This window comes from Sinohyriopsis cumingii, unplaced genomic scaffold (assembly GCF_028554795.1).
Source record: "Sinohyriopsis cumingii isolate HCF-2022 unplaced genomic scaffold, ASM2855479v2 utg000938l, whole genome shotgun sequence".
NCBI classification, from domain to species: Eukaryota; Metazoa; Mollusca; class Bivalvia; order Unionida; family Unionidae; genus Sinohyriopsis; species Sinohyriopsis cumingii.
This window is the reverse complement of record NW_028315944.1, coordinates 2,944,694-2,970,121: the sequence shown is the minus strand read 5'-3', so window position 1 is coordinate 2,970,121 and position 25,428 is coordinate 2,944,694. Positions and strand designations below refer to the sequence as shown.

Genomic DNA, 25,428 nt, shown 5'->3' with positions numbered 1-25,428 from the left:
CCTATGATGAATTAAGTCTATCACGTAAAACAGATCGGCTACTTTATTTAAATATATTCGTGTTTTGTAATTCGGTGAAAGTTTTATTTCTAGAAGCAGAGTATATTCCTGATGTAATGAATTCTCACAATTGTTTTATGTAATTGATTAAATTGTTGTTTACATGTACGGGGACTCGTGTTGGTCTGTTCTGTATCTCTGCTCAGATCTCTATCTATTCCACCTATAAGTTTCACCACTTATATTTACATTTACTCGAACCGGGCAATGGCATCGAGGGTAGTCAAACTCTAGATAACGAGAACCAAATTAAGCGGACACCTTGAAAGAAGGTACAATCCGCCAACCCACAAACCTCTTGCAAGAAGAGGGGACATTGTGCAAGGTTTCTACAAAGAAACCGTGGGTCGCTTACATTCACGTGTGCTCAAACATATAAGTTGTCCTGCCATTACAACGACTTTGATTTGATTGCTTTAGAGCTTGTCAAAATTCCTTAGTTGATAATATATTGTGTATCACGATATCTGTGCAGGAAAAACAACCATAAAATAAATGTGTTTCTCTCTTTTTGAGTACATACCACCACGTTGTATTTGGTTCATAATAGTGTAGACCCATGTTGCAACTGACAGATATAACCAGCATGTCCAAAAGAACTATCCAAATTTTCAAATCTCATTTCATTAAATAAAATAAAAATACGTTTATATAATCAGGCCTTCTAAAGTTTACTTGCATTGATCATGTCGTTTTTCTGACGATCCGTTCAACATGCTTTTCACTAAGACCATTTATACCTGAACAGTAAACTGATAAAACATTTAAAAATACTTGTATCGTAATATAAACAACTCATCTATATATACATATAAATAGACCGCTCAAATTTGTTTTGCCTAGTTTGAGTATATTCTGAAGTACTGTAATGATAGTGGGAAACTGCAAGAAGCAAGATTAAAAAACTGCAAACATTGCTTATGTTGTTGTAGGGTATAACGCCATTTTTCAGCACAAGATAGGCTATACATAGCGGCCAGTATAACTGGTGGAGGCAGAACCACTCGGCCACTAGGGGCCCCTCAAACATTGCTTAAATAGTATACAAAAATACACTCAACTTTTCTTACATATTCATAAACTTATGCCTACTTAATGTCATTGCTTTGGTCGAAGCAGTTTATTTGTAACAGTGCAAATATATTTTGTTTTATAAATTAAAAAGTGCAAAATAGTATTAAATCAAACAAGAACCTGCTTCAATAATTACGTAGTTTCACTTTCAAACCGCATCGATGTATTCGTTTAGCACCCTGAAAAGAAATTTAGAGAAGAAATAATTTCATATTGTATGATCTAAAAATATATACCCTTTATTGTGTAAAAGAGTCGCTTTAAATAACTGGACCGTAAATATTTGTTTGTCTGCCTAAAAGATTTTTAAGGATTCTAAAAAAGATGCTCTTTTCATCGCTTTTTTGTTTTTACCCTTGTTTTCCTTTTGAATTTTGAGTTTTAAAATCGTTAAAGATATTATTGACAAACAGCAGCATATGAAGTCTAGTCAATATCAGCTCTCATGTTTAGTGACTCAGTTCACCAGTGATAATAATATGGGTGATAATAACTTGACACCTACCCTCTGCTATTAGTAAATAACCTCCGCCTATAAATCCACCATCTAAGATTTACTGTGTAATTAGGGTCATACACGAGGAAAATACGGCAGAAGAAGGTGACTGGTAATTATCACCATCCAACTAGTGGTTTTCACTACTTCGGCTATTGCAAATTTAGTATGGTAAATAAATGTTAGCTGGAAATATGACAGTTTCAAAGAGAGAAGACACCAGAATAATCAGTAAAACGTAAAACAAATATAAAAGATGTCAGCCGTGGGCATATAAACATAAGAGTGGTGAAGAATATTTTTCATGTCCGTTATTATCTTTGATAAATTATTAATGTTGATATGTTTAGTCTAACAGTAAAGCGTACGTCGTTTGACAAAATAGCAAACACAGTCTTTTTCTTCTCTACTCCTGAACAATAACCAAAATTCAACCACAATGGAAACCATTTTAACGAAATGAAACTTTTCTATAAACAACTGGATCTGAAGAAGAAGAAGAGAGATGGTACAATTAGGGAAGGGTGGAATAGTTAGAAAGACAAAGAGATGGTACAATTAAGGAAAGGTGGAATAGTTAGAAAGACAGAGAGATGGTACAATTTGGGAAAGGTGGAATAGTTAGAAAGACAGAGAGATGGTACAATTAAGGAAGGGTGGAATAGTTAGAAAGACAGAGAGATGGTACAATTAGGGAAGGGTGGAATAGTTAGAAAGACAAAGAGATGGTACAATTAGGGGAAGGTGGAATAGTTAGAAAGACAGAGAGATGGTACAATTAGGGAAGGGTGGAATAGTTAGAAAGACAGAGAGATGGTACAATTAGGGAAGGGTGGAATAGTTAGAAAGACAGAGAGATGGTACAATTAGGGAAGGATGGAATAGTTAGAAAGACAGAGAGATGGTACAATTAAGGAAAGGTGGAATAGTTAGAAAGACAGAGAGATGGTACAATTTGGGAAAGGTGGAATAGTTAGAAAGACAGAGAGATGGTACAATTAGGGAAGGGTAGAATAGTTAGAAAGACAGAGAGATAGTACAATTAGGGAAGGGTGGAATAGTTAGAAAGACAAAGAGATGGTACAATTACGGAAAGGTGGAATAGTTAGAAAGACAGAGAGAGATGGTACAATTAGGGAAAGGTGGAATAGTTAGAAAGACAGAGAGATGGTACAATTAGGGAAGGGTGGAATAGTTAGAAAGATAGAGAGATGGTACAATTAGGGAAGGGTGGAATAGTTAGAAAGACAGAGAGATGGTACAATTAGGGAAGGATGGAATAGTTAGAAAGACAGAGAGATAGTACAATTAGGGAAAGGTGGAATAGTTAGAAAGACAGAGAGATGGTACAATTAGGGAAGGGTGGAATAGTTAGAAAGACAGAGAGTTGGTACAATTAGGGAAGGGTGGAATATTTAGAAAGACAGAGAGATGGTACAATTAGGGAAAGGTGGAATAGTTAGAAAGACAGAGAGATGGTACAATTAGGGAAGGGTGGAATAGTTAGAAAGACAGAGAGATGGTACAATTAGGGAAGGGTGGAATATTTAGAAAGACAGAGAGAAGGTACAATTAGAGAAAGGTGGAATAGTTAGAAAGACAGAGAGATGGTAATGTAGTAAATTTAGAGTATGTGCACGTGGTTGTAGTGCCCCGTTTTAAGCAATTCTTAGATTTGTGTGATTACTTGTTTGATTATTGGAATTTGGCGCCATGGAAATATTCCTGGCCCGAACTAATGAGCTAATCAATAGGAGCAAACGTCACGGAGTGAAGTGTTAGTGTGTTTCCATGATGTCCTGGTTCACTAGTAGTGAATTCCAACCAGAACCGAATGACTGTCCCTGTCGTAAAATAGTACATATTAAAAGCTAGTGGTATACATTGGTAGCGTGCCTGCAAGGACAGCACTTACGGTATTAAACCGGTAAATTACACAAGGGCATAAATAAAAAGGGACTTGGCAGAGACCGTTTATGTCGCCATGCGGGCGAATATGGTGCAGTTATATCGGCGAAATGTGTCTGGAAAGCATGCATTGACTGGCCTAAGGTGGCGGAGTTAAAATAGTTCCCATTGTTAGGGAGTACTCACATAGGTTCTAAGGCGTGAACGGTTGGTGGTACGGAAACATAATGAAGCCAACACACGCAGATGTACGGTTGATGGATAGTTGACAGTTTGGTTTTTCTGTGGTCTTGCATTAATTAGAGGAAAATTTAGGTATAGAATGGACACGTCGGGCTTTCTGATTTACAACTGAGGTTGTATGGAAGTCTTTGGAAAGTCGGGGAAACTTATGACTTCTAGCGAGAATCGCACCAGGGTTTGACAACCGCTCGGTCAAGTAAATACCCGTGTGCGTATAACAGTACAATTAGGGAAAGGTGGAATAGTTAGAAAGACAGATAGACGGTACAATTAGGGAAGGGTAGAATAGTTAGAAAGACAGAGAGATGGTACAATTAGGGAAAGGTGGAATAGTTAGAAAGACAGAGAGATGGCACAATTAGGGAAAGGTGGAATAGTTAAAAAGACAGAGAGATGGTACAATTACGGAAAGGTGGAATAGTTAGAAAGACAGAGAGATGGTACAGTTGCCGTCTGTTGAGAGCACGTAATGGAGAGTCGATTTTAAAATCAAAACTCTATCTTTTCAGTTTAAATTAAGTCATTTATCTTCGAGAGAGATTTCATAGAAATATTGAAGCAGAATAATTTTATAATTTTATTAGATTCCCTCTCTGAAATCCAGGCTTTACAAAACATCGGAATATGACAAATCGATTACATAGAAAGTTTTAATTCAGTAAAGCCATTTATGTAATACGTGTCATGTTCAATTCTACCAGTTATTTTAGAGATTAAATGCAAGGAAATAGCAGAGACTGTTTTAAGTGGACACTCAGTATTGAAACATTGAAAGGTTTTGATTTTTACCTTGTGATTTTAAATATTACATCAATCAATAGCTATGTACAAAGCATCTTGGAATGGGTTAAAATATTATATCAATCAATAGCTATGTACAAAGCATCTTGGAATGGGTCAAAAATAATAATTTTCACTCTCATTTACCGATTCGTGTCAAGTCCCGCTGATAGCGAAACCATTCTTGTCGTCGAACGCGTGGACTTCAAATATATACGTCAATGATTTTACAACGTCAGTAAGTTAAATTGGCTGTAGACAAAGTTGATGTTATGTTAAACTGGCTTTAGACAAAGTTGATGTTAAGTTAAATTAGCTTTAGACAAAAGTGATGTTAAGTTAAATTGGCTGTAGACAAAGTTGATGTTATATTAAACTGGCTGTAGACAAAGTTGATGTTATGTTAAATTGGCTGTAGACAAAGTTGATGTTATGTTAAATTGGCTGTAGACAAAGTTGATGTACACACATGATATGTTTGTTTCTAAATAAATATATCTGTATCTTTCAGGAGCTTCCAACTGTTGAGAACACTTTTGAAAAATGCTTTAAATTCATCCATCTTTATTATTCTTTGAGCAAGTCAGTTGACCAAGATTTGTGTGCCTGGTTTGTATCATATGTGTAGGATCTGTTTTGCATAGTTTTAATTGTATTCATGAAGCTATTCATGTAGTATGTGCATTAAATTGTAGATTGTGTAAATTATACCTTGCAAATATTTCGATCTTTTCAGACTTTTCCACATTAAAGAATTCCATTTTCCATCTTTTAATGCCCCTTAACAGCCTTAATTCTGCTTATATGTCGTCGTTAAACAAGACACAGCCTAAATTAAACATGCCAAAAATATAAAACTAACAGAACAACAACCACATGTTTTATAATTATTGTGTTTCTAATCACCGTCTATTAACGAGTATATATTTAGTATATACACACGCCAATTTTGCATATGTACTGTAGTATTCAAGGCAGATATACCAGAAGGTAAGTGAATGAACAAGTAACCATTTATGCCCATTTACTTGTACCAACATTTGATATCAGCAAAAGGATATTTGTAGGTAAGAAGTTCAAACGGGTACAGTATGTACTTGTATATTATAAGTGACTTGGGATTTCACATAGGTAATGGCTATATTTACACAGGTAATGACTATATTTACAGCATACTGATATGGAAATTATCTTTGTTCATAACGGCCATAAGTAAGTATACAAAATGTCTGATATTAATGTTCGTTTTAATATACCTACAAATTATATATATTTCTTTTAATCGATCTGCGTTTTGTTGGCAGGAAACACAAGTAGAGACATGTGCCAGATTCATTTAGTCATGTCAACATGTTGCACACGGTTTGTATAATATTCGCAATTCTTTGTAACACATTTTAAAGTTGCTATAGAAATTATGTGAAACGTCTTTTAAAAATTTGGAAGATAGAAGACTATAGAAGACAAACAAACATGAGATCACAAAGAATCCCGTACAGGTAAAGTTTATATATTAAAATTGCTGGTTCTTTTACTATGGAGCGAATATGTTATGTGGCAGAAACAGTATTAGTAGTAGTAGCAGCAGCAACCGCAGTAGTAGTAGTAGTGTTATGAAAGAAAACAAATGCATATTAAAGTCACACCGAAGTCACCGTTCAGTGCTATATATAACATGGAAAACCCCTGTTAAAAATAGATCATTATGTATAATCGCGTACACGATTTCAAACCATTTCTAGTAAGTTTATATAACATCAGTTATTTGCTACTTTTATTTTAAATATTTATGTTTGTTTTTATTCCTTCCACCATGATAATCTAAAACTGTCAGTCTCATGAAGGCGCAGGTTCTCGTCTCAAAGCGGTTGGCAACGTAAAAGAATACTGGAGTCGCCAGAGAATCACCAACCCTCACATGATCCTTCCAGTTGAAAAATGAACGATATTTGAATAGCCTAACTATGGTTTCAACCCCTGAAAAAATATGATTAGATGCAAGACAAATTGTTAGGTTCCTAATTATACTTTTATCCTTGTGGTAGTTTCCACTAAGGTTCGATTTCAATATCGTCCATACTAGAAACAACGTCGCCAATACTCGATTTGGTACCACTGCCAAAACAATATTAAAGTCTAGGTTGATGAAAATAAATCGCTCCAGAAATTATACGGATTTCGCTTGAAACCTGATTACAATATTATAATAAGTGAACAAGTGAATCTCGCATTACAATGGCATATATATAAGTAGTGAAGTGGGGCGATATAGGGTCTATGGGAATTAGCATTAAAAACACCCCTGGGTCTGTATAGGGTTTATGTAACTTTAACATGGACAAAAACCCCTGGATCTGTATAGGGTCTATGTAAAATTGAAACAGGGAGGGGTCTCTATTTTTTTTTATAAAAAAAAAAGGGGGGTAGGCAATTGAAAGTCTATCTCTTTTCGAGAGATGTGGGTGGCCCTGAAAAGGGCTTTGGGTTTCTTCTTCTAATTTCTTCTATTTCTCCACCAGCTTCTTATTTTCTGTCCTACACTTTTTCTCTTCTTTTCTTTCTTTTCTTCCTCCTTTTTCTTCTTTTTCTCTTCTTTCTGCTTCTCCTCCTCTTCTTTCTTCCTCTTCTCATTTTCTTCTTTTTCAATTTTTTCATTCCATGCTCTCATCCTTATCATTTCCCCTTCATCCTCCTTCTCCTCCTTTATTTCTTTCAACAGATCACTGATGATTTCCTTTAGTTTTCGTAAGTTGTTAATCTCCATCTTCACTCGATGGGGACTATAAGAATAGTGATCCTCGTTTAGCCTAACTAACATTTGCTCCATCATGCCCAAATTGTCCAGGACGTCTTGCAATTTTTTCATTTTATCAAGGTTGTTCGAAGCCATCTTCTTTCTTATTCTTTGCAGAATGGTGTGAACGACGAACAGTGTGGGTTCTATTACGAAAAGCGCGGACGTGAAGGAAAACATCCCCTAAGACCCAAAACTTATATTACTTAGATTATCACTTAAAACGCGCGGACGTGAAGGAAAACATCCCCTACTTTTCTCATTTCATATTATCTACTATTCACATAAGCTAACCAGCAATAAACTAACCCAAAATCTACCATCCACACACGCAAAGCATTAAAATCAAATCCCAATAATCTACTATTGACACTAACCTATGCTAGCGCTTATAAACACACAATCATATACATAACCTCATACACTCACACTAGGAAAAAAGGAGTCAGTGTTTATATTCACACTACTCTACATACACACATTGGCAAATGGATTACTATTTCTTTTCTATAGGTTTGGGTAGCCCTGAAAAGGGCTGTTTGTTTTGAACTCCAGGGCACCTGGTTAATGATGGCACCTTCCAGGCCTGGCACCACACACACATCTTCCACTCCAATCTTTCCAGTTGACTCTTTTGACTGGGAGCGCAGAGGGAGGATGATTGGCTTCATCACCCCAATCCTCTGTCTCTGGTATCTTGTAAGCCATCCTCTCTCCTATTTTCTTTTCCTCCTCTTCCCTCTCTCTTCTCTCCTCCTCTTCCTTCTTTATTCTTACTTCTTCTACTATGGCCCCGCGGCCAGTTCATTTATCATGCGCCTGGCATATTCCAGGTGCATATGGAGTTCTAGAAGTTTCACAATTCTTGTATTCATTGTCTTGCTGTTAACAGGTCGACGATGGGTAGCCCAACTGACGATTAGTTTTCAATTTATACTAAAAGCGCGGACGTGAAGGAAAACATCCCCTTAAAACAAAATTTATATTATCTAGATCATGACCAAACAACGCGCGGACCTAAAAGAAACACTCACTGACTTTTTCATACTACCTATCTCTATTCTAAAAAATTTCATTAAACAAATAATATACTATCCACATACGCAAAGCAGTCAAATCAAACCCCAAATCTACTATCCACGCACGTCAAACAGCAAAAAAAAACATTATCATAATCTACTATCCACACAAACGTACTTGAGCGCTTACAATCACCCACACACATAAACATATACAATCACACCAGAAAAGAGTGAGTGTTTATATTCACACTACTCTACATACACACATCGGCAAATCGATTGTTATTTCTTTTCAAGAAATTGGGGTAGCCCTGAAAAGGGCTGTTTTTTTATGTGCGAAGTTGAAGCTAGGGCCATCTTTTAGTTTCTAAGAATGCGACGTCCTCTGACGATAGACTTTCTGACGATAGGTCTGCTTCTTCCTAAAGAGAAGAAGAACTCTTTGGTGTCGATACGACAGTCGACAAAGCCTCTGTCAGGTTCAGGTTTCTGTTGCTGCTGTTGTTGTTGCTGTTGCTGCTCTCTCTGCTGTTTCTGAAGTCTGTACTTCTCTGTCCATTCTTCTTTCTCCCTCTTCATTTCTTCTCTGAAGAGCTCTTCTATCAGGTCTTCAGTGACTTTTAACATTCTCATATTCTCTATCTCTTCAGGCTTCGGTATCAGACTGTGTCTGACCCTATGCAAATTCACGTAGGCTTCGTTTAGCTTAGCTAGTTTGGAGCACATCTTCGTAGGAGGATGAGTCGATAATGGATGGTTACACTGGAAACTGCCCCGGTTTTTTAAAGTGAAAGCGCGGACGTGAAGGAAAACATCCCCACACGGTTTTCGAGTCGGACCGTTCAATGAGTGAGTAAGTCAAAGAGCATGAATCAAGATTCCTATAGCCAAACAAAACACAAAGGCATTTTTTTCTTCAAAACACAAATTTTTTTATTCAAAATCACTTAACACTAACAAACAACTCTAACATTTTTAACAATAACCCAACAATATAACATCAAACATTTTTTTCAAATCACATTTTTTTTCGACTAACACATTATTTTGGACAGGGTTAACAACGTTGTGAATGAATTTGTGATTTCCACTGTTGGAAGTCATCAGGCCATTGATGGACACTACGTTTCCTAGCTTAAGACAAAAGATAAGCATAATGGTCACAAAACCATTGATTTACTTTCACATCGTTTCTAGAAGAAGAACGAGGATCAAAATGAGTCACTAAATGTTCTAAGGAATAGTCCAGGCTGCGATGATGCAGAAAATACACACAATATTGTCCACACACCAAGGAATCTGTGCCTTGTAATTTCACATTATTGAATCGGGTGGTCTGAGCATTTCTTCTCATAAAGTCGATGATATCGTCTTCCAAAGGGGGCAATCCATACGAATCGAAATATTCCATACATCCTTCTTGAGGAAAGTAGACGGCTACCCAGTGGGTTCCTGGGAGATGACTGTCGCCTGTGTTGATCACATAAGCTTGATGGTCTTGAGGTTTGCGATGAGGGAGTTCATCTTTAGCACAGACGACAGGATTCCAAGAAGCAGTGTACGAGCTGTGGTTCAAAAGGTAATAAAGTTCCCAGGTATCCATTGATTTGTGTGGGGTTTTTTTTTCTTCTTCTTCACAGGTAATGATAAGTGATCAATTCGATCCTGACTTTTTGCTTGAAAATGTCTGACAAGTAAAAGGTGTTTGGCTCCGACTTCTTACTCTGGTCAAAGAGAGATTCGATGCGACGGCGCTCCAGAGACGTTAATGGAGGAGAAGAATGTTTATCGAAGCCTTTATTCTATTCGTTCAACACGAATTCTATCTCGATGTGACCCCAAGCTTTGTCCAGATATTCGTCCAATTTTTCTTCTTGACTCATCATCAGACATTTGTCGTGTTTAGTTTGACTGGGATGATCGTTGTGACATCCATAGCACCCTTCCTTGATCAATTCTTTCATTATATCTGCCAGGACTGTAGCAAAACAGGACACTAAATGGGCTTCTTGTTCTGGCCATCTTGACTTCATCATGATAACTTCTTCGCTTGGGATACTTCTTCTTCTTCCACGGTCTCCTCACATTCCATCTTCGAAGTTTCTCCACTAGGTAAAGAGGGATAACAGTCTTCCATAGCTTCTAATAATCTAGAATGACTTCTCTCAAACTGTTGATTTCTATGGTATTGTCAACTTCTGCATACAGGATGATGTTCACTGTGTTCTCTGGGGACAGTGCACTCGTAAACTGAATTTCCACACGAATCTGGCCAGATTTTATAGGGTGGAAATGTCTCTCGTCGCTGCCTTGGTCTGGAGTGAAATCGACATTTTTGCCTGCCCTCAAGAAGGCTTCTTTGGGGTTTTGTTTGTCGATGAAGACATTTTGGAGAACTTCTTTGCCTTGCGTCATTGCGGCGTCGTTCAAGGCGTGCAATCCGCGTGTCACCATCGGTTTCAACACCGGAGCCACCGAACGAAAAGCCGATTTTAACATATCTCTTAAACCGTGTCCTCGCTGTCGAGCAACACCTCGGTACACTGGATACATGACTTACGAGTCGTGAGAGAACCGTTTTCGAAAATGGAGTTTCACCGTGACTTTTCCTTTGGTGAATGGAATATTTTGTCCCAGATCTCCTTTTATAGCAATGTTGACCGTGTCCAAATAAGACTTACTGACAGGCAAATAGTGAGGATGTACAAATTCGCGGAGAACGTGGTAAGTGTTTCCACCTTCCTCGTCAGCGTTCGTGACAGAATCCACTTTGAAAGGAATGACACGCAGTAACGGCACAGAGGTGTGTCCCACCACGTTATACTCCAACACATCGGAGTACACAAAGATCAAATTCAGTCCTTGGTTCAGTTCTACTGGGGAACGAAATAGCTTGGCAAAAGAATCGTTGTCGGAAATGACTGGCAATTCGTTTTTCTTGAGCATGGCCATCCCCATGTTCATGTCTCCGCCCAACATGTCAAACAATTCAGGACAAAATAAAATGGACATGATTTTACCCCCCTCAGGAAATTTCATCAAGAAGCGACGAGCTACTTTGTGGTATTCCATGGTGACTCTTTTATTGACACTCTCCAATGCTTTCATAAACACGACATTAAACCTGGAGGCTATGGTGCTCACCAAATGTTGACCACTAAAATAATAGCCTGCGGGAATGGACAAGTGATAGGTGGTGTACTTTTGATATTTTGTGCCAGGGATTTTTATGTTATATTTGCCATAGGTATCCAAGTACTGTTGCAATGGTTCGTCATGAACTTCCACATCAAAAAAATTTTGATTGGGAAGGACATTGAGGACTTGGGTTGGGTGAATGGTTTCTACTAAAGCCACTTCCCAATGGGCTTCGTGATCTAACTGGATGGCCTGAGGTAATTTGGCCGTGTAACAGGACAAAGTGTACTTGGGAAACAAATCCATAGAACTGTCACTGGGTAAGGTTAAGTAAAATTGGTTGTTATTGTTTATAATTCCAGAGTTCTGTGGCTGTCCGAGGGGTTACTGGACGTCAGAGGCGTGTCTCCGTCCAAAATGGGGTTGTTGTTGTTGTTGGAGGGGTGAGTGACACTGGCACTGAATACAATGTTCCCGTTGTTCCCGTTCGAGGAGAATTTCAGGGAGGGATTGGGAAGCAGGTAACCGATGCAACTGCTCAATAAAATGGTCCACAATTGTTTGTCTCCTTGTTGCAAACTCAAATTGGCGATGGCTGCCCCGATGACACAATACACTACGAAGATTTGGCAGAAAAAGACGAGTTGTGTTTCAGGCACACGTTCTCCACACCACACCCACAAGGGTTGTTTTTGTAAATCTTGCAGAGAAGAACTGGGTGAAGGAGTGGTAGCAGTAGTAGCTGCGTCTGTGTGAAAGGGCATGATGGTCACTTCTTTTTATAGCCGATGACTTGCGAAGCGTCGATCCAAGAATCAAAACTGGGTGGATATCCTTTCCAACGTACTTTCACTTCTTTGACACGTCGTTTGCCCATTTTACGGGTTCTGCGTTGGAGAATGCTTTCGATGTCGTACACGTCGTCTTCTTTTTTGGTGACACGTTGTAATGTAACTCGGGCAAATAAAACGTTCCTTTGAGCACTTCTCCGTTCATGTCTTCCAATTTATAGACGGCGGGATGACGGATATGCACTCGTCCAGTGACACGAAACAATTCGGTCGTCCAGTTAGGTAAGTAACCTTTGTCGAAAGTGCGTTTGGTTTTGCCAATGCGTACCCAATCTCCTACGGCCAACACTCCACTTTTCTTGGGGGCAGCCCTCGTCAGGGACGTACCAAACAGGCGCTCAAACACCAACACTTCGTTGTCGGGAGTCACCTCTTGCGGGGCACGTCCAATGCTTTGATGGCAAGATTGGTTCTACGCTTGTACCAGGTGCGGTAAGATATCGATGTACTTCAGAGTGTGGTGATGCGTAAAATATTTCCACATGCGTTCTTTCAAAGTGCGTTGAAAACGCTCCACGATGCTGGCTTTGGTTTCGGGATTCTCGGTGGTAAAAAAAATGAATGTCACGTTTCTTTAATTATTTTTGGTAGCTTGTTCTTGTAACCATCGTTGCACTTGAGGTAAACGGAGACTTTTCAGTCGCGTCTTGGCAGCACGATACAATTTTTGAACTCCTGCGTAACCTGCAGGATGGGAGGGATCGTAGTAAATGCTGGCTAACATTTTTTCAAGTTTTTGTTTGTTTGTTTGTTTGTTAATAAGACACCCATTCTTGGAGGATGCTACTCTTTTTCTCTTGGGGTATTTTCTTGGATTGCAATGCTTTGCGTGTGCGACAGGCAATAGGTGTCGAGGAGGAGGATGTCTGAACAGAGGATATCGGTTCTTGTTTCACTTCTGTCTTCACCTTCTTTTTCTCTTCTGATGAAGAAGGAGTGGTCATCATCTTTTTAATCCATCCAATTCTGGAGGTAGGTGGTGTTTTTTTCTTGCGGACTTTTTCTGGAGGAGTTTGAAACCCTTCTTCATCTCCTTTTTCTGTCTTGGTCACTGGTGGTGGTTGTAGAGGTGATGGTGCTGGACTTTTCATCAAGGTCTTAAAATCTTTCAGAGTGGGAAGAGCTGTTTCGTCTGAGGCTTTCTGGTGAAAGAGTTGCAGTCGTTGCAAGAGTTGACCGTACTTTTCCGATTTTTCTGTTTCGGACACATCTTGGCGATCCATCAAGGACTGCAATTCGTGTTGTAACTGGGACATCTCGCTCAAATTGGGATTGGGAGGTAAATGCGGGGTGCGTTGTTCTTGCCAACGATGGTATTCCATCCATCGTTTGTAAGGCACTAAAGCTAGTTTTCGTCCTTCTATGGGGTTGTCAGGGGTCGATTCTGAGATCTTGGGACTTCAGAGGTCCCTTTTATCTTGCTCCCACCAGTCCTCCCAACATGGTTCCCAGGACTCCTTTCAGCAATGGGCCTAACAAGAGGGGTAATATTCCTCCACGTTGGACCAACATCTTCTTCTTTTGACGAATGGGGATTTTCTTTTGAACCATTTGGCGAAGAACGTGACGATGTTTGCCTAAGCATTGTTTCTGGTGTTTGGACAAAGGGATCGTGTCTTTCAAGACGTTCAAACAACATTCGCACACGGTATCGATGACCTCTTTGGAGGCTGATTGAATGAGTTTATTTAGCAGGGGTGGAGAAGCTTTGGACAGGACAGATAACATGTCCCCATGTTTGACTACACAGGGAGGCAGTCCTTTCCTTTTCTTTCCTTGGGTTTTAGAAGAGGGATGTTTTTTGGAGGGTGAATTCTTTGAGTCTTCAGCACCAAAAAACACTGATACCCCTACTTGGCCACAGGCCTATTTTTATACTGGAACGCGTCGCCACTGATTGTCCTCACGTCGTATCAACTTCAGGACAGGCATGACACGTCGTGCAGGGGTACGTAACGGACTAGATCGAGCCAGTTCTTGCTTGGACAAATCTAGTAAACTTTGTAACATGCCCGATCTCTCTTGGACTTTGATTTTGGGAGAAGGTACTTTGTGATCAGCGGCCACTGCCGCTAAATTGGAGGGTCCTGCCACTGGGGAAGTTCTTGGGGTTCTCAACGGAGAAGTTCTTGGTGTGATCAACGTCTCCAAGTACTGTTCAGTTCTTGGTGTCATCAACGGAAAGTGAATGAACCTGAGGCTACCGGAGACGCGGTCACCGCCTTTTTCTGGGGACTTTTTCTCTGTTTCTTTTTCTGGGGGCTTTTCTTTTTCCGGGGTGGTGTCTGGTAAGAGGAGGGTCCCGCCACTGGAGAAGTTCTTGGAGACACTGATCTCCTTGGGGACTTGGTCTTGGCAACGTGGCTCTTTTTCTTCTTGGAGCTTCGTTTGACTCTTTTCTTGGGGAGAAGTTTGGGAGCATTAGGATCCCATCTTAAGAGAGAACGAATGATCACCCTTCCTAGAGTACCGCTCCTCCAGGTTTCAAAATGATTTGTCTTTTGGTTTGAGTGTCGATGCGAGGAGCGGCCAGTTGGGTCAAAGCGACTTTGTTTCGATCAAAAAAGCGTTTGATTTGATGAGGAATCTGAATGATCCCTTGTAGTAATTGACGTGCTGTCACCGTGAACCATCGTAAGACTTCTTTGAGACAAGCCTCTAAGACACGAGCTCGTATTTGTGGATTTTTTCTCGACTGATGCCATACAAGGCACGAATCAATTTGACGGGAAGATGCGACTGAAGGGACGTCATGTTCAAAATGTGTGAGCCAGACGAAAAGTGTCTGAGGTTTTTTCAGATTTTTTTGTTGAGTGAAGTTAAGTCGAGGACGGAGACGTGTACAGGACAGGCCCTCCGTCTTGGCACCAGTGGTGAAACAAGTGGGTACGAAATCGCAAATCATCGGGGGTCGTAGGTTTCAAATCGACGAGTAAATAGGCGTGTGGAGTTTGAGTGGCATCGTCGTACGCCTGAGTCAGCCAAGGCGTTCCTAACTGTTTAGCTCAGACTTGCACTTGCGATTTATCTCGAGGGCTTTTAAACAAGACCACGTAATGCGCATTGAGAATGATGGTGCGATGGGATTTACTTTGTTGAAACAAATTTTGGGTGATGTAAACGACACTGGCATTACGGTGATGCCCTTTGCGCGTGAACCACAGTTTAATTTCTTGTTCGTCTTCTCCTAACATGTCGTCGAAAATGACCAAATTGGTTTGACGGGAGTCAGAGACGATGCCGTTGTCTTCTTTAGGAATGCCTTCCACAAACACGATGGAATCACCCTGACTTTCTCGCAAGAGGCTGTACGCCGATTGCCACTCTTTGTAACACCACACGGTGCGTTGAGGTGGACGATCGATCAAATGATGTTTATGTTCGATCAAGAGTTTGACGAATTCGGTTTTGCCTGAACCGCTAGGTCCAGCAATGAGCATGTTAAAGGGATGGCGAAGATACAAAGCCTCCCAACTGGCACGATCTAAGTGTTCGTTGATGACTTTGACAGTGGATGAAGAGGGAGCAGAGACAGAAGAAGTAGCCATAGTGTTGGGAATGTCACTTGTGACACGAAAACAGACAAGACAAGAGTTTATATACTTTTTCAGGACACGTTTATTGAATGTTTTAAACATGAACACGAAAGACAAAAATACATAAAAGCCAAAGGCTTAAGTACAACGATAAAAGGCACATGATAATCATCAACGTGGAATAAAAACAAGTGTCTGTACAACATGTTTTGGGTAATGTTCTGACCAGTTCTATAGGGGGTAAGGTCACACAAGTGTCCTCCCGAAAGGGTCTTTCAGGCATGTCCACGACAGTCCTGTCCTGGGTGACGGGTTCTTCTTCTGGCACCGTCACTAACACAGGTTGAAAAGTAACTTTTTTCCTTGAACAACTCTCGTGCATGCTGGGCCACTTCTTGGGTCCAAGCCTCAAAACCCCCATTTGTGCAGTCACGGACATCTGTCCAATGGGGGTGTAAGTCACAAGCTACACACACATCGTCATACACGTCTTGGGCAGCTAAAAGTTGACGAATCTTTTTTTCCCGTAGAGGTCGAGAAGTATCCAGATGAAAACGCAAGGCTTTGAGCAAAAGGAGTCTTTCGTGACCATTTAAGGCCATCTGGGTGGTAAGTACTGTTCGTAAAGAGTCCACAAGGAATCGGCAGGCAAACGAAATCCCAGAAAACAAGTCACTAAGACACACACCACTTGTCGACCCAAAGTGATTGGATACAGTTCTTGTAATAATCGATGGTAATGATCCACGGCTTGAATATGGTCATTGAGTTCCTTCCACGGAATCTGTTCAATCGCATGTGATAAAAGTCGTGGCATGGCAGCCTGTTTTTATACTCTCTTTGTTTCGGAAACAATACACGTACTTTCTACCCAGAGATCTTCGTTCTCCAGTGGGGAATCTAAATGCTCCAAACTGTAACCTAAACTTCAAACTTCGATTAGAAGTTTCCTCTTCCGCTAAATAGATTCCACGTAAAATATGTTGGTAATCCTTTAACGTGTCTTCCTCAATGCGTTGCACTAGGTGAATCTCGAAGTAACCAAAATTATCAACACATGGATCATCGGTGGCTTGGAAGTATTGAACAAGGTCTGACCACTGAAACAATTTCTGACGAATCAGTTCTCTTATACCATTCAGGTAACAGTGGTTAAACATCTGGTGACGTAACGGATGCAACTGTTCTTTACGTTTGACATGTATTTTGACCAGCTCTCGGTAAATGCGTTCTCTCAACTCCACATGCAAAGCACGAATGTTCTCTTGTAAAGTATCCATGAATAGGTCATACTAAATTCTCTTTCTGACACAAGAAATGTACCGTTTGCACAGACATGGTTTTACTTCAATGTCGAATTTAAATCGTTTAATCACTAATTTACACATTACAATTCGTTCAGAAGTTTCCTCTTTCACTAAGTTGACATTGTGTAAAAGATGTTGGTAATTCGTTAACTCTTCCTCTTAAATTCGATGCAGTAAGTTTACAATGTAGTTGATCGAATCATCAACAGCAAACAAATCCTTTTTAAAACCATGGGGTCGTTGATCAATGTCTGTCCAATGGAACACTTTCAACTGAATCAGTCCTTGTATAGCATTCAGGTACCAGTGGTTTAAACACCGGTGACGTAACGGATGCAACTGTTCTTTACATTTCACTTGTATTTTGACCAGTTCTCGGTAAATGCGTTCTCTCAACTCCACAGGCAAAGTGCGAATGTTCTCGTGTAAAGTATCCATGAATAGGTCAGTCCGTACAATTCACAATCTTCTCCTAGAGCAAGTAATCCACATAGTCAGTAATTTCTGACCACTGCCATTCAGGGTAACGTTCAAGAATCTCATTGAACTCTTTTGATGTAAACAGTTTAGAGTAATATAATAGGATGAATGCACCCTTGACCCAGAGCAATCTAACACACTGATTGACTTTTTCACTTTCCTCTTGTGAATTTCTCGGCACAAAAGTTCTACAGTCACCCATTGAGATTTCACTCTGGCAAGCCCCTGCCAAACTTCCTTGTAAATCTTCTCTTGCAGTTCTTTAGGTAATGATTCAATATCGCTTTTCAAATGGAGTTTAAATACTGGTCTCGGTGATGTCCAACATCTGACTCCTAGCCAATCTGGTTTCTTCTCCGTCAACGACATGGTAAGTTACTTCAATGTCTCGGTCCCACTAAGGGTAAGTAATGACAATTCGGTGACCATCGAACATGTTCTAGGTAGGCCGAATCTTGTGGTTCCCAGTGGTGAAGTGACACACCGCAAATGAAGCACTTGACTTTATCCCCTTCGCCCAAGTAGAAAAATCCGGCTCTGGCTAATTCTTCGGGGGTCGGTCCTCCCAGATACTTAGGCCATTTTCCTTTGAACGATTGAAGACGATTTTCAAAGTCGCAGTATTCCGACAAACGCACAGGAAACGAATATTCGTCTTTCACAGGTTCGTTTCGATGAGGGTTGGGTGACATGGACATGAGTTTTCTCAGGGTTGGATGACATCCGTAGGGGGGTAGACGTGGAGGTGGACATCCACCTTTAAAACGAAACCCAGTAAAGTGTCCAAGAGGACGAGCGGCATCGCTTTCGCATCCATCAGGTTTGACACGCACAGCATCACTTTTCATGATAGGGGCAGTGAGAACAAAGTTCCCATGATGCTTTACGGCATCGCTAAGGTCACAACGTACAGCATCGTTCCCATCGCAAGGCTCACAATCGCATTCCACTTCAGAAGCCCCAAACTTGAATTGTGCCCGTCTGAACTTGTTTTGTGTTTCTCTGAAAGTATTCATCTTGTTCGCTTGGTCTTGGTAGTCACAATGAACTATCGATCTTGCCTAGGGTTCCTTTTTATATACAGACCAATACCGACGTGTCCATACGGTGAAATGATTGGGAAGTCGCACTCGCTTCTGGTACACGATTTGATAGACTTTTTCCAAGGGTAGACTGACGATGTGGTGAGTGGGTAAACGTACAATCTTGTTGGGTTGGTGAGTGGTCACTTTAAAGTTTCCATCCTCTCCAGATTGCAAGGCTTCTTTCAATACCCCAAAGTCACGTGCACTTCTCCTTGTTTGTCCCGGTATTCGTAGCCGTAATTTTTTGGACCACCACTGACGAAACGTAGAATCTTGTCGTCGGGATGCTCGTCTGTCCAGGCTCCTAAATGGTCTCCTTCGATGTCAGGGTGATGTTGACTCGGGTGATGGATGTAAATGCAACTGTCCGTGTCAAAGTACAAAACACGTTCCCCTAATAGTTCTAAAGCTTTGTACAATTTTAAGCGAGCATGAGCTGTCACGTAAGCCGCAATGATGACATTTCCAAAGGGGTCGTTTTGTACAAAGTCCAGATCTTCTTCGTAATTGACCAAGATCAAATTCTCGCGAACGACGTCCACGTGTTTCATGAGTTTGGTTTTGTCGTGAATCATCTGGAAGTAGCGGGAAGGTTCTGTCAAATAAACCGTCTTGGGTAAACACGGTCGTTGTGCCATTTTACCCCACAAGCAATTTAACATCACTTTGGCAAACGATCGCCTGCCTTCGTTTTTCTTTATGTGATCTAAAGTGATGCCTTCTTGTGCCCAGTATTTCTCTTTGAATGTCTTTTGGTCTTCGGGAGTGTGACACCAGGAAGGATAGCCACTGGCTTCTTGCTTCAGTTTCAAAAAGGCATCCACGTAGTCTGCGAAAATGCCTTTCTGACTGGGGTCACCCTTGTGGTATTGTTGTGTCTTGGGAAAGTGGCAAATTTCGTACACTTCTAACAGTTGGTATCCCATGTCCAGAGCTTTGAACAATTCTACGCTGACAAACGTCCCCGTCAAGGCCCGTTCTTCCTGGGTGTGATGACAAGGTTGATCTTGGTTGCACGTTTCGGCACAAGTACGGCACAAAGGAAACATCAGTTTGCCTTGACAATGGTGAGGTAACACGGGATGGTACAAGTCCGTGGGAGGCAAAACTTTGCACTTGATCAAGCCTTCGTACTGTCGAATGTTTTTCAGGTCGATGTGTTCCGCGAACTGCAGGTGCCCTACAGGAAAGCGACAATATTTGCACACGTAAGGATACAGCGAACACACGTCCAAGTATTTGATTTCTTCTCCTTTCTCTTCTTTGGCTTGGTACAGCAAACAGGTGGCATTGGTTCTACCTCCGTACAAACTATCCCTCGGGTTCGGGGGTCCATGAACTGGTAGCTTTCCACGAGGCGTTTAAACTCGGGATCGGTTTTCAAACGGTGATCGTATTCGTGTTCCCACATTTCCACCACTTGGTATCCTTCCTGTTCTAACTTTAGGCGTCGCTGATAAGTGTCCTGGTATAAGTCTTCCATGGTTCGTTGTAAAAACTGATTTTTAGTGCCACGGTCAGGGTAACAGACGGGACATCCGTGAAATAAGCAACCGTTAAACTCGTACACGATCTTGGGGTTTTCTAAGTCCCAGCCATCGACCGAATGCGTTCCGATGATCTTTTCGCCCCCTCTGTTGCGGGCATGCTGAATCAACTTGTCTTCCTTGTCGCACAAGTAATGTAACCAGCGTAGGGCTTTCACCGAGTATTGACGTTTGACATAGTTGGTTGTTTGAGGACTGATGACAGCCACGGTGTTTTCAGGCATGAATCGTTGTCTGTACACTAAGGAACACGTTTTGGCAATGGTGCAAGCTTCTTTTAAAGGATCGACCCCTCCGTGTTCGATGAACAGTTCTAGAAATTTTCCACAGCAACGCCGTAAAATGTCCACGTCGGAACGACAATACTTTAACATTTCTTCCTGAAAGGCGAAAGGGTCCGAGGCGTGAGCATGGTACCAAGCGTAGAAATCTTCTCGTTGTTCGGTACGCATGTTGTCGGGGTCGTAATAGTGAGCCTCAGGCAAATGGGGTAGAACGGCGTGTTGATTGGCTTCCGTATTGAAAAAGTGTGGAAAGTACCCTTTAGCCATTTCTGTCATTCCAAACGTTTTAGGCATTCGACTCAAATACATGGCCAAGTAACTCATCGAATCTTTAAACTGTACTTGTCCCACTTGCATGAAAATGATTTTGGCTCCGTTCAAAGTGACTTTAGGACGCTGGGTGCCTTGTTCCGTATAGTACCTCAAAAGAAACTGTCCATCGTATCCGGAGAAATTGTGAGCCATCACCGTGGCATGACGATGACAATCTCCGTAACGTTCGATATCCTCTTGGCTCCATGTCTTGTCGGTGGAGTCTAAGACCCATCGGGCGAAATCGGCTAGCGTGTTCGGTCCCCGAAAGATTTTTTCACGTCCTCCAGGAATCTTGCTGCAGTGAGGGCAATGACTGAAGATAGGTTCCTGAATGCACTTCTCGCACGCTCGATGAGCCACGCAGAAATTAGGAATGTGAATACCGGTCTCTTGCATGCATTCGAAATCGAAAAAGATGAAATTGCCTTTCTTCTTGTGTCCATCCTCTTTCTCTGGTTGGGATTGGTATTTTTGCACGTAGCATTGATGTTCCAAGTCCACGATGTGGTGACAAATGTGACATTTTTTCTTTCCTGAACATACGTGTGCCTTGGCATTATTGGTACTTATGCCTTGGCCACACGTAGGGCACAATCTCAGCAGTTGACAAGCACATTTCTTCTGTGAACCTTGCGTCTTCAAATGTTGCTGGTAACAGGCAGGGCTGACAAACGTGCGCTGACAATTTGAACAATGCACTGGTTCTTGCCCTTCGCTCAGACAGGGTGGAGAGGCCAAATATGCTGAGCATTTCGATCCACAATGCTTGTGTTGCTCTCGATTGTTATAGTCATAGTCACATTTCTCGCAATAATAAACATATCCCAGGAATCCGGTGATAGTGGTAATGGTATCGAAATGGTCATCGTGATGATAGACATGAATGTATTTTCCATCCTTAACGTCTTTCCCTCTAAACAACAGAGGCCCACGCATTTCTTGAGGGTGCACTTTCAAGGTGTAGCGTGGAGCTAAAATATCTTGCAATGTTTGCATCTCAGGAATGCCACAGGGTATGTCTGTTAACAGGCCAGCGTGTTGTAACAGGAGTTCTGCTTCACTTCGTTGTTTGGCTCGGTCCGATTGTCGAATGTTCTCCCAGTCTCTTTTCCATTCTACCGTGTCGTTCTTGTTGGCATAGGTTCGTCCGACCACGATAGCCCTGGCTAAACACATCTGGTCTTGAGAATTGTGAATTTGGACGAGGCTACGCTTAATGCTGCGAAGGTCGTTCACCAATAACATCTTTTTGCGTTGTCCGGTCCCTTGAGGAGGAGAGACGTGGGTCATAAACAGTGTGGCTTTTCCGTCGGTGATGTCAAACTGGTCATTGGATTGTTGTACGTGTTGAATTTTGTCCATGACCTTGGAAGCGGTCAATTCTGCAGGGCTGCTAAACTCGATCCAAACAGGGGATTTCAAGCCGTCGTGTTGTACGGAAAGTCTCAAGCGATCGTCTTCTTCGGCTTGACATTGTCGCTTGAGTGTGGTAAGCAAAGAATCCCACATCTCGGTGATGAACCCTTCTGCTTTCTCTAACGGTACGTCTGACTTGAATTTTTTAAACTTCACCCTGTACGTGTAAGCCGTGGTTCTAAATTTTCTAGAGGAGCATTTTTCTGTCTCTCGAATGGAATAGTACTTTTCAGGGTTGACTAAGGGTGGTGAACTTTGTTTAGAGGAAGACTCTCTGGGCTTGAATTCTGGTTCACTCATGTCCTCTTCAAAATCACTGGCATGAATCTGTGCCAAGACTTCAGCCCTGGTACGAGGCGATAGATCACGTTTCTGCCTCTTACTTTCTTCTTCTTTCTTCTCAAATGAATTGGATCGTTTCATCTTGATAGCAAAACGTCAAATGACTAAAGTTTAAACACCATGGACTAATTTATAGTCCTAGCAGACCGGCGTATATAAAGGGTATGTGTCTTGTCCTTTCACTATTCATTTCAATCTCAAACCGAGCACAACGATGGAAGAGACTATACAGATCGAACATTTCATCAGAGCGTTGCGAGGGGTCATTAGAAAATTTTCTTCAGACCAGCCGACTCACTAGTCTCCTTCCTTTCGAGATAAAAGTCAAGATACTTGCTATATCTGTCAGAAGAAAGGGCATTGGTCTTCAGAGTGTCCAGACCGTCAAAAAAGAATAAAAAGGGGATAGAAAAGACAAAAGTCAAGATTCCTGTTATTATTGTCAAGAAAAAGGACATTGGTCTCCAGATTGCCCAAAAAAGAAACAAGAAGAGTCAGAAGAAGAGAGGGATTCTTCAGAGGAAGAAGAGGAAGAAAAAAGACAGGTGAAGAAAAAGAAACAGGAGAAGAAAAGAAGAAGGGAAGAAAGTGAGGAGGAAGAGGAGGAAAAGACTGTGACTGTGAAGAAATTGAAAAAACAGAGACTAAACAATGAGACAGAAGAAGTGTATGAACTTTTTAAAGTGTTCTGTTGTGAATTGTGAATTGAATTGTAAAACTTGTACCAGAATAGAAAGTCTATAAAACGTAAGTGTCTTTGAGTTTTGATTTTAAAATAAGAACCTACACTCACGCACACTCATACACACGTGATATGGGGGTAAAATGTTTTTTTTTTTTAGTTATTGGCAATTGAAAGTGTATCTCTTTTCGAGAGACGTGGGTGGCCCTGAAAAGAGCCTTTTTTGGTGTAGGGGTGAGTTTAAGAAATCAACTTTAACTGTCTTAAGCCTTTGCCACGGCCAAGGCCTACTTCTGGACTGCGTACTGTTGATGATGATTTGGTTGAAATCACTAAGGGTGGCACGATAGGCTTAGTCACAGGGTTGGAGTGTTTAGCTCGGGAAGGTCGTATTCTCTTTGGTCGTGATAAAGAAGTCTGATACATTTGTTTCAGACTTCTTAACTCCCTAAAATGTCTAACAGTACCGTGACCGTTTGATTTTCACACCCTTGTTTCTTTGCTGCTGCTTCTTCTTGTTGCTGTTTTTTTTCTTACCTCTTCTTCTTGCTGTTGTTGCTGTAGAAGAAAAGCTTGTTCCGCTTCCTTTTGCTGTTGTATAAATTTCTCCAATTCTTCTTTCTGTCTCTGTCTAAAATTCTCCACTTGCGGTAATGAAGAAGGTGACGAAGGTTCCGGAACAAATTCTTGCGAGGTAAGAAAATCCACAAAATCCCAATTTACCTCATCTGAAAGTAAGTCCGGGTTCCCTTGGGTGGTCTCCACTGCTGGTGCACCCCAATTTATCGTTTTCTGAGTTTCCGTCATGTTGAATAACTGTTGCATGAATTGACGGCGCACAGGCGCTAGCAAATCTATATATACCACGTGACGTCACAGACTGCTCTCTTCGGATTGGATGCGGGCTAACTGAATTATGTAGCGCGTGTTTGGATTGGTCAACGAACTCGATCCGTTTCAATCCTTTCTCTCCCTATAAATAAGTGCAGTTCACTGCATTCATTCACCTGTTCTCGGCGCCTCAACATCTGGACCGATGTGCAATCTTCAACGCTTGTGTCAACGATAATGTTCAGGACGGACATACCAATGTATGTCCGATCCAAGTGGACAGTTGTCCATAGGACCGACACCAGCCTATGGATACGAAGAGTCTATGTGGAGAGGCAAGGATGCCTCAAAAGAGTACTAATCTATGGCCCTACAGTGAGGCGAAGCTTAAAAAGAAGAAGATGTCACAGATGCTCTTTATGTTAAGGGTGTATTAACATAAACCAAAGGCCGTTTTCAGGGCCACCCACATCTCTCGAAAAGAGATAGACTTTCAATTGCCTACCCCCTTTTTTTTTTTTTTAAAAAATAGAGACCCCTCCCTGTTTCAATTTTACATAGACCCTATACAGACCCAGGGTAATTAATGTTAAATTTACATAGACCCTATACAGACCCAGGGAAGTCTGTAATGCTAATTCCTCATAGACCCTATATCGACCCAGGGATTTTGTCCATGTTAAATTTACATAGACCCTATAGTGACCCAGGGGTGTTTTTAATGCTAATTCCCATAGACCCTATATCGCCCCACTTCACTACTTATATACGTACATAATGGACATAATGGAAAATACGATACTTAACATTTTAAGTTCATTCCAGTTGATATCAATGCTATTTAGTAATCTCTACAATTAATTCAAGGTCGCTGAAGTCACGACGCTGTTTGAAACCTTTTTACACATACCTGGTTCTTGCTGAAAGGAAAAAAAAAATCCCACTTCTGTCTAATCTAGATCTGTTATGTATCATTCTTCTCAAACATTTGGAAAGCAGCTCACTGATGGTTCCTGTCTAAATGTATTGAACGTCTATGTCGTGTAATGTCTACATCTCCTATATTGTCAGGAAACAATTTCAGATTCGTCCAAAACAATCGTTATTATATTCAGGGCTAGATGGGGGGGGGGGAAGGGTCTAGAATTTCCGGACCACCCAAACCCCCGGCTAAAACGTACACACATACAAATGTACAGTCGTTTTAAATTTGTCCATCGTTTTATTATTGCGCACG

The 25,428-nt window shown here is 41.1% G+C and overlaps 1 protein-coding gene across 4 annotated transcripts in view; it reads left to right on the top strand.

Annotated features, from left to right (window-relative positions):
- Positions 1–5,677: 5,677 nt before the first annotated feature.
- Positions 5,678–25,428, top strand: part of LOC149773009 (uncharacterized) — an 87,829-nt gene continuing 68,078 nt past the window's right edge. For all 4 annotated transcript variants that reach the window (XM_089946969.1, XM_089946970.1, XM_089946971.1 and 1 more), the window contains exon 1: positions 5,678–5,773. In XM_089946969.1, coding sequence (XP_089803095.1) covers positions 5,742–5,773 — 32 coding nt within the window. In that variant the 5' untranslated portion in view covers positions 5,678–5,741. The remainder of the gene's footprint in view (positions 5,774–25,428) is intronic.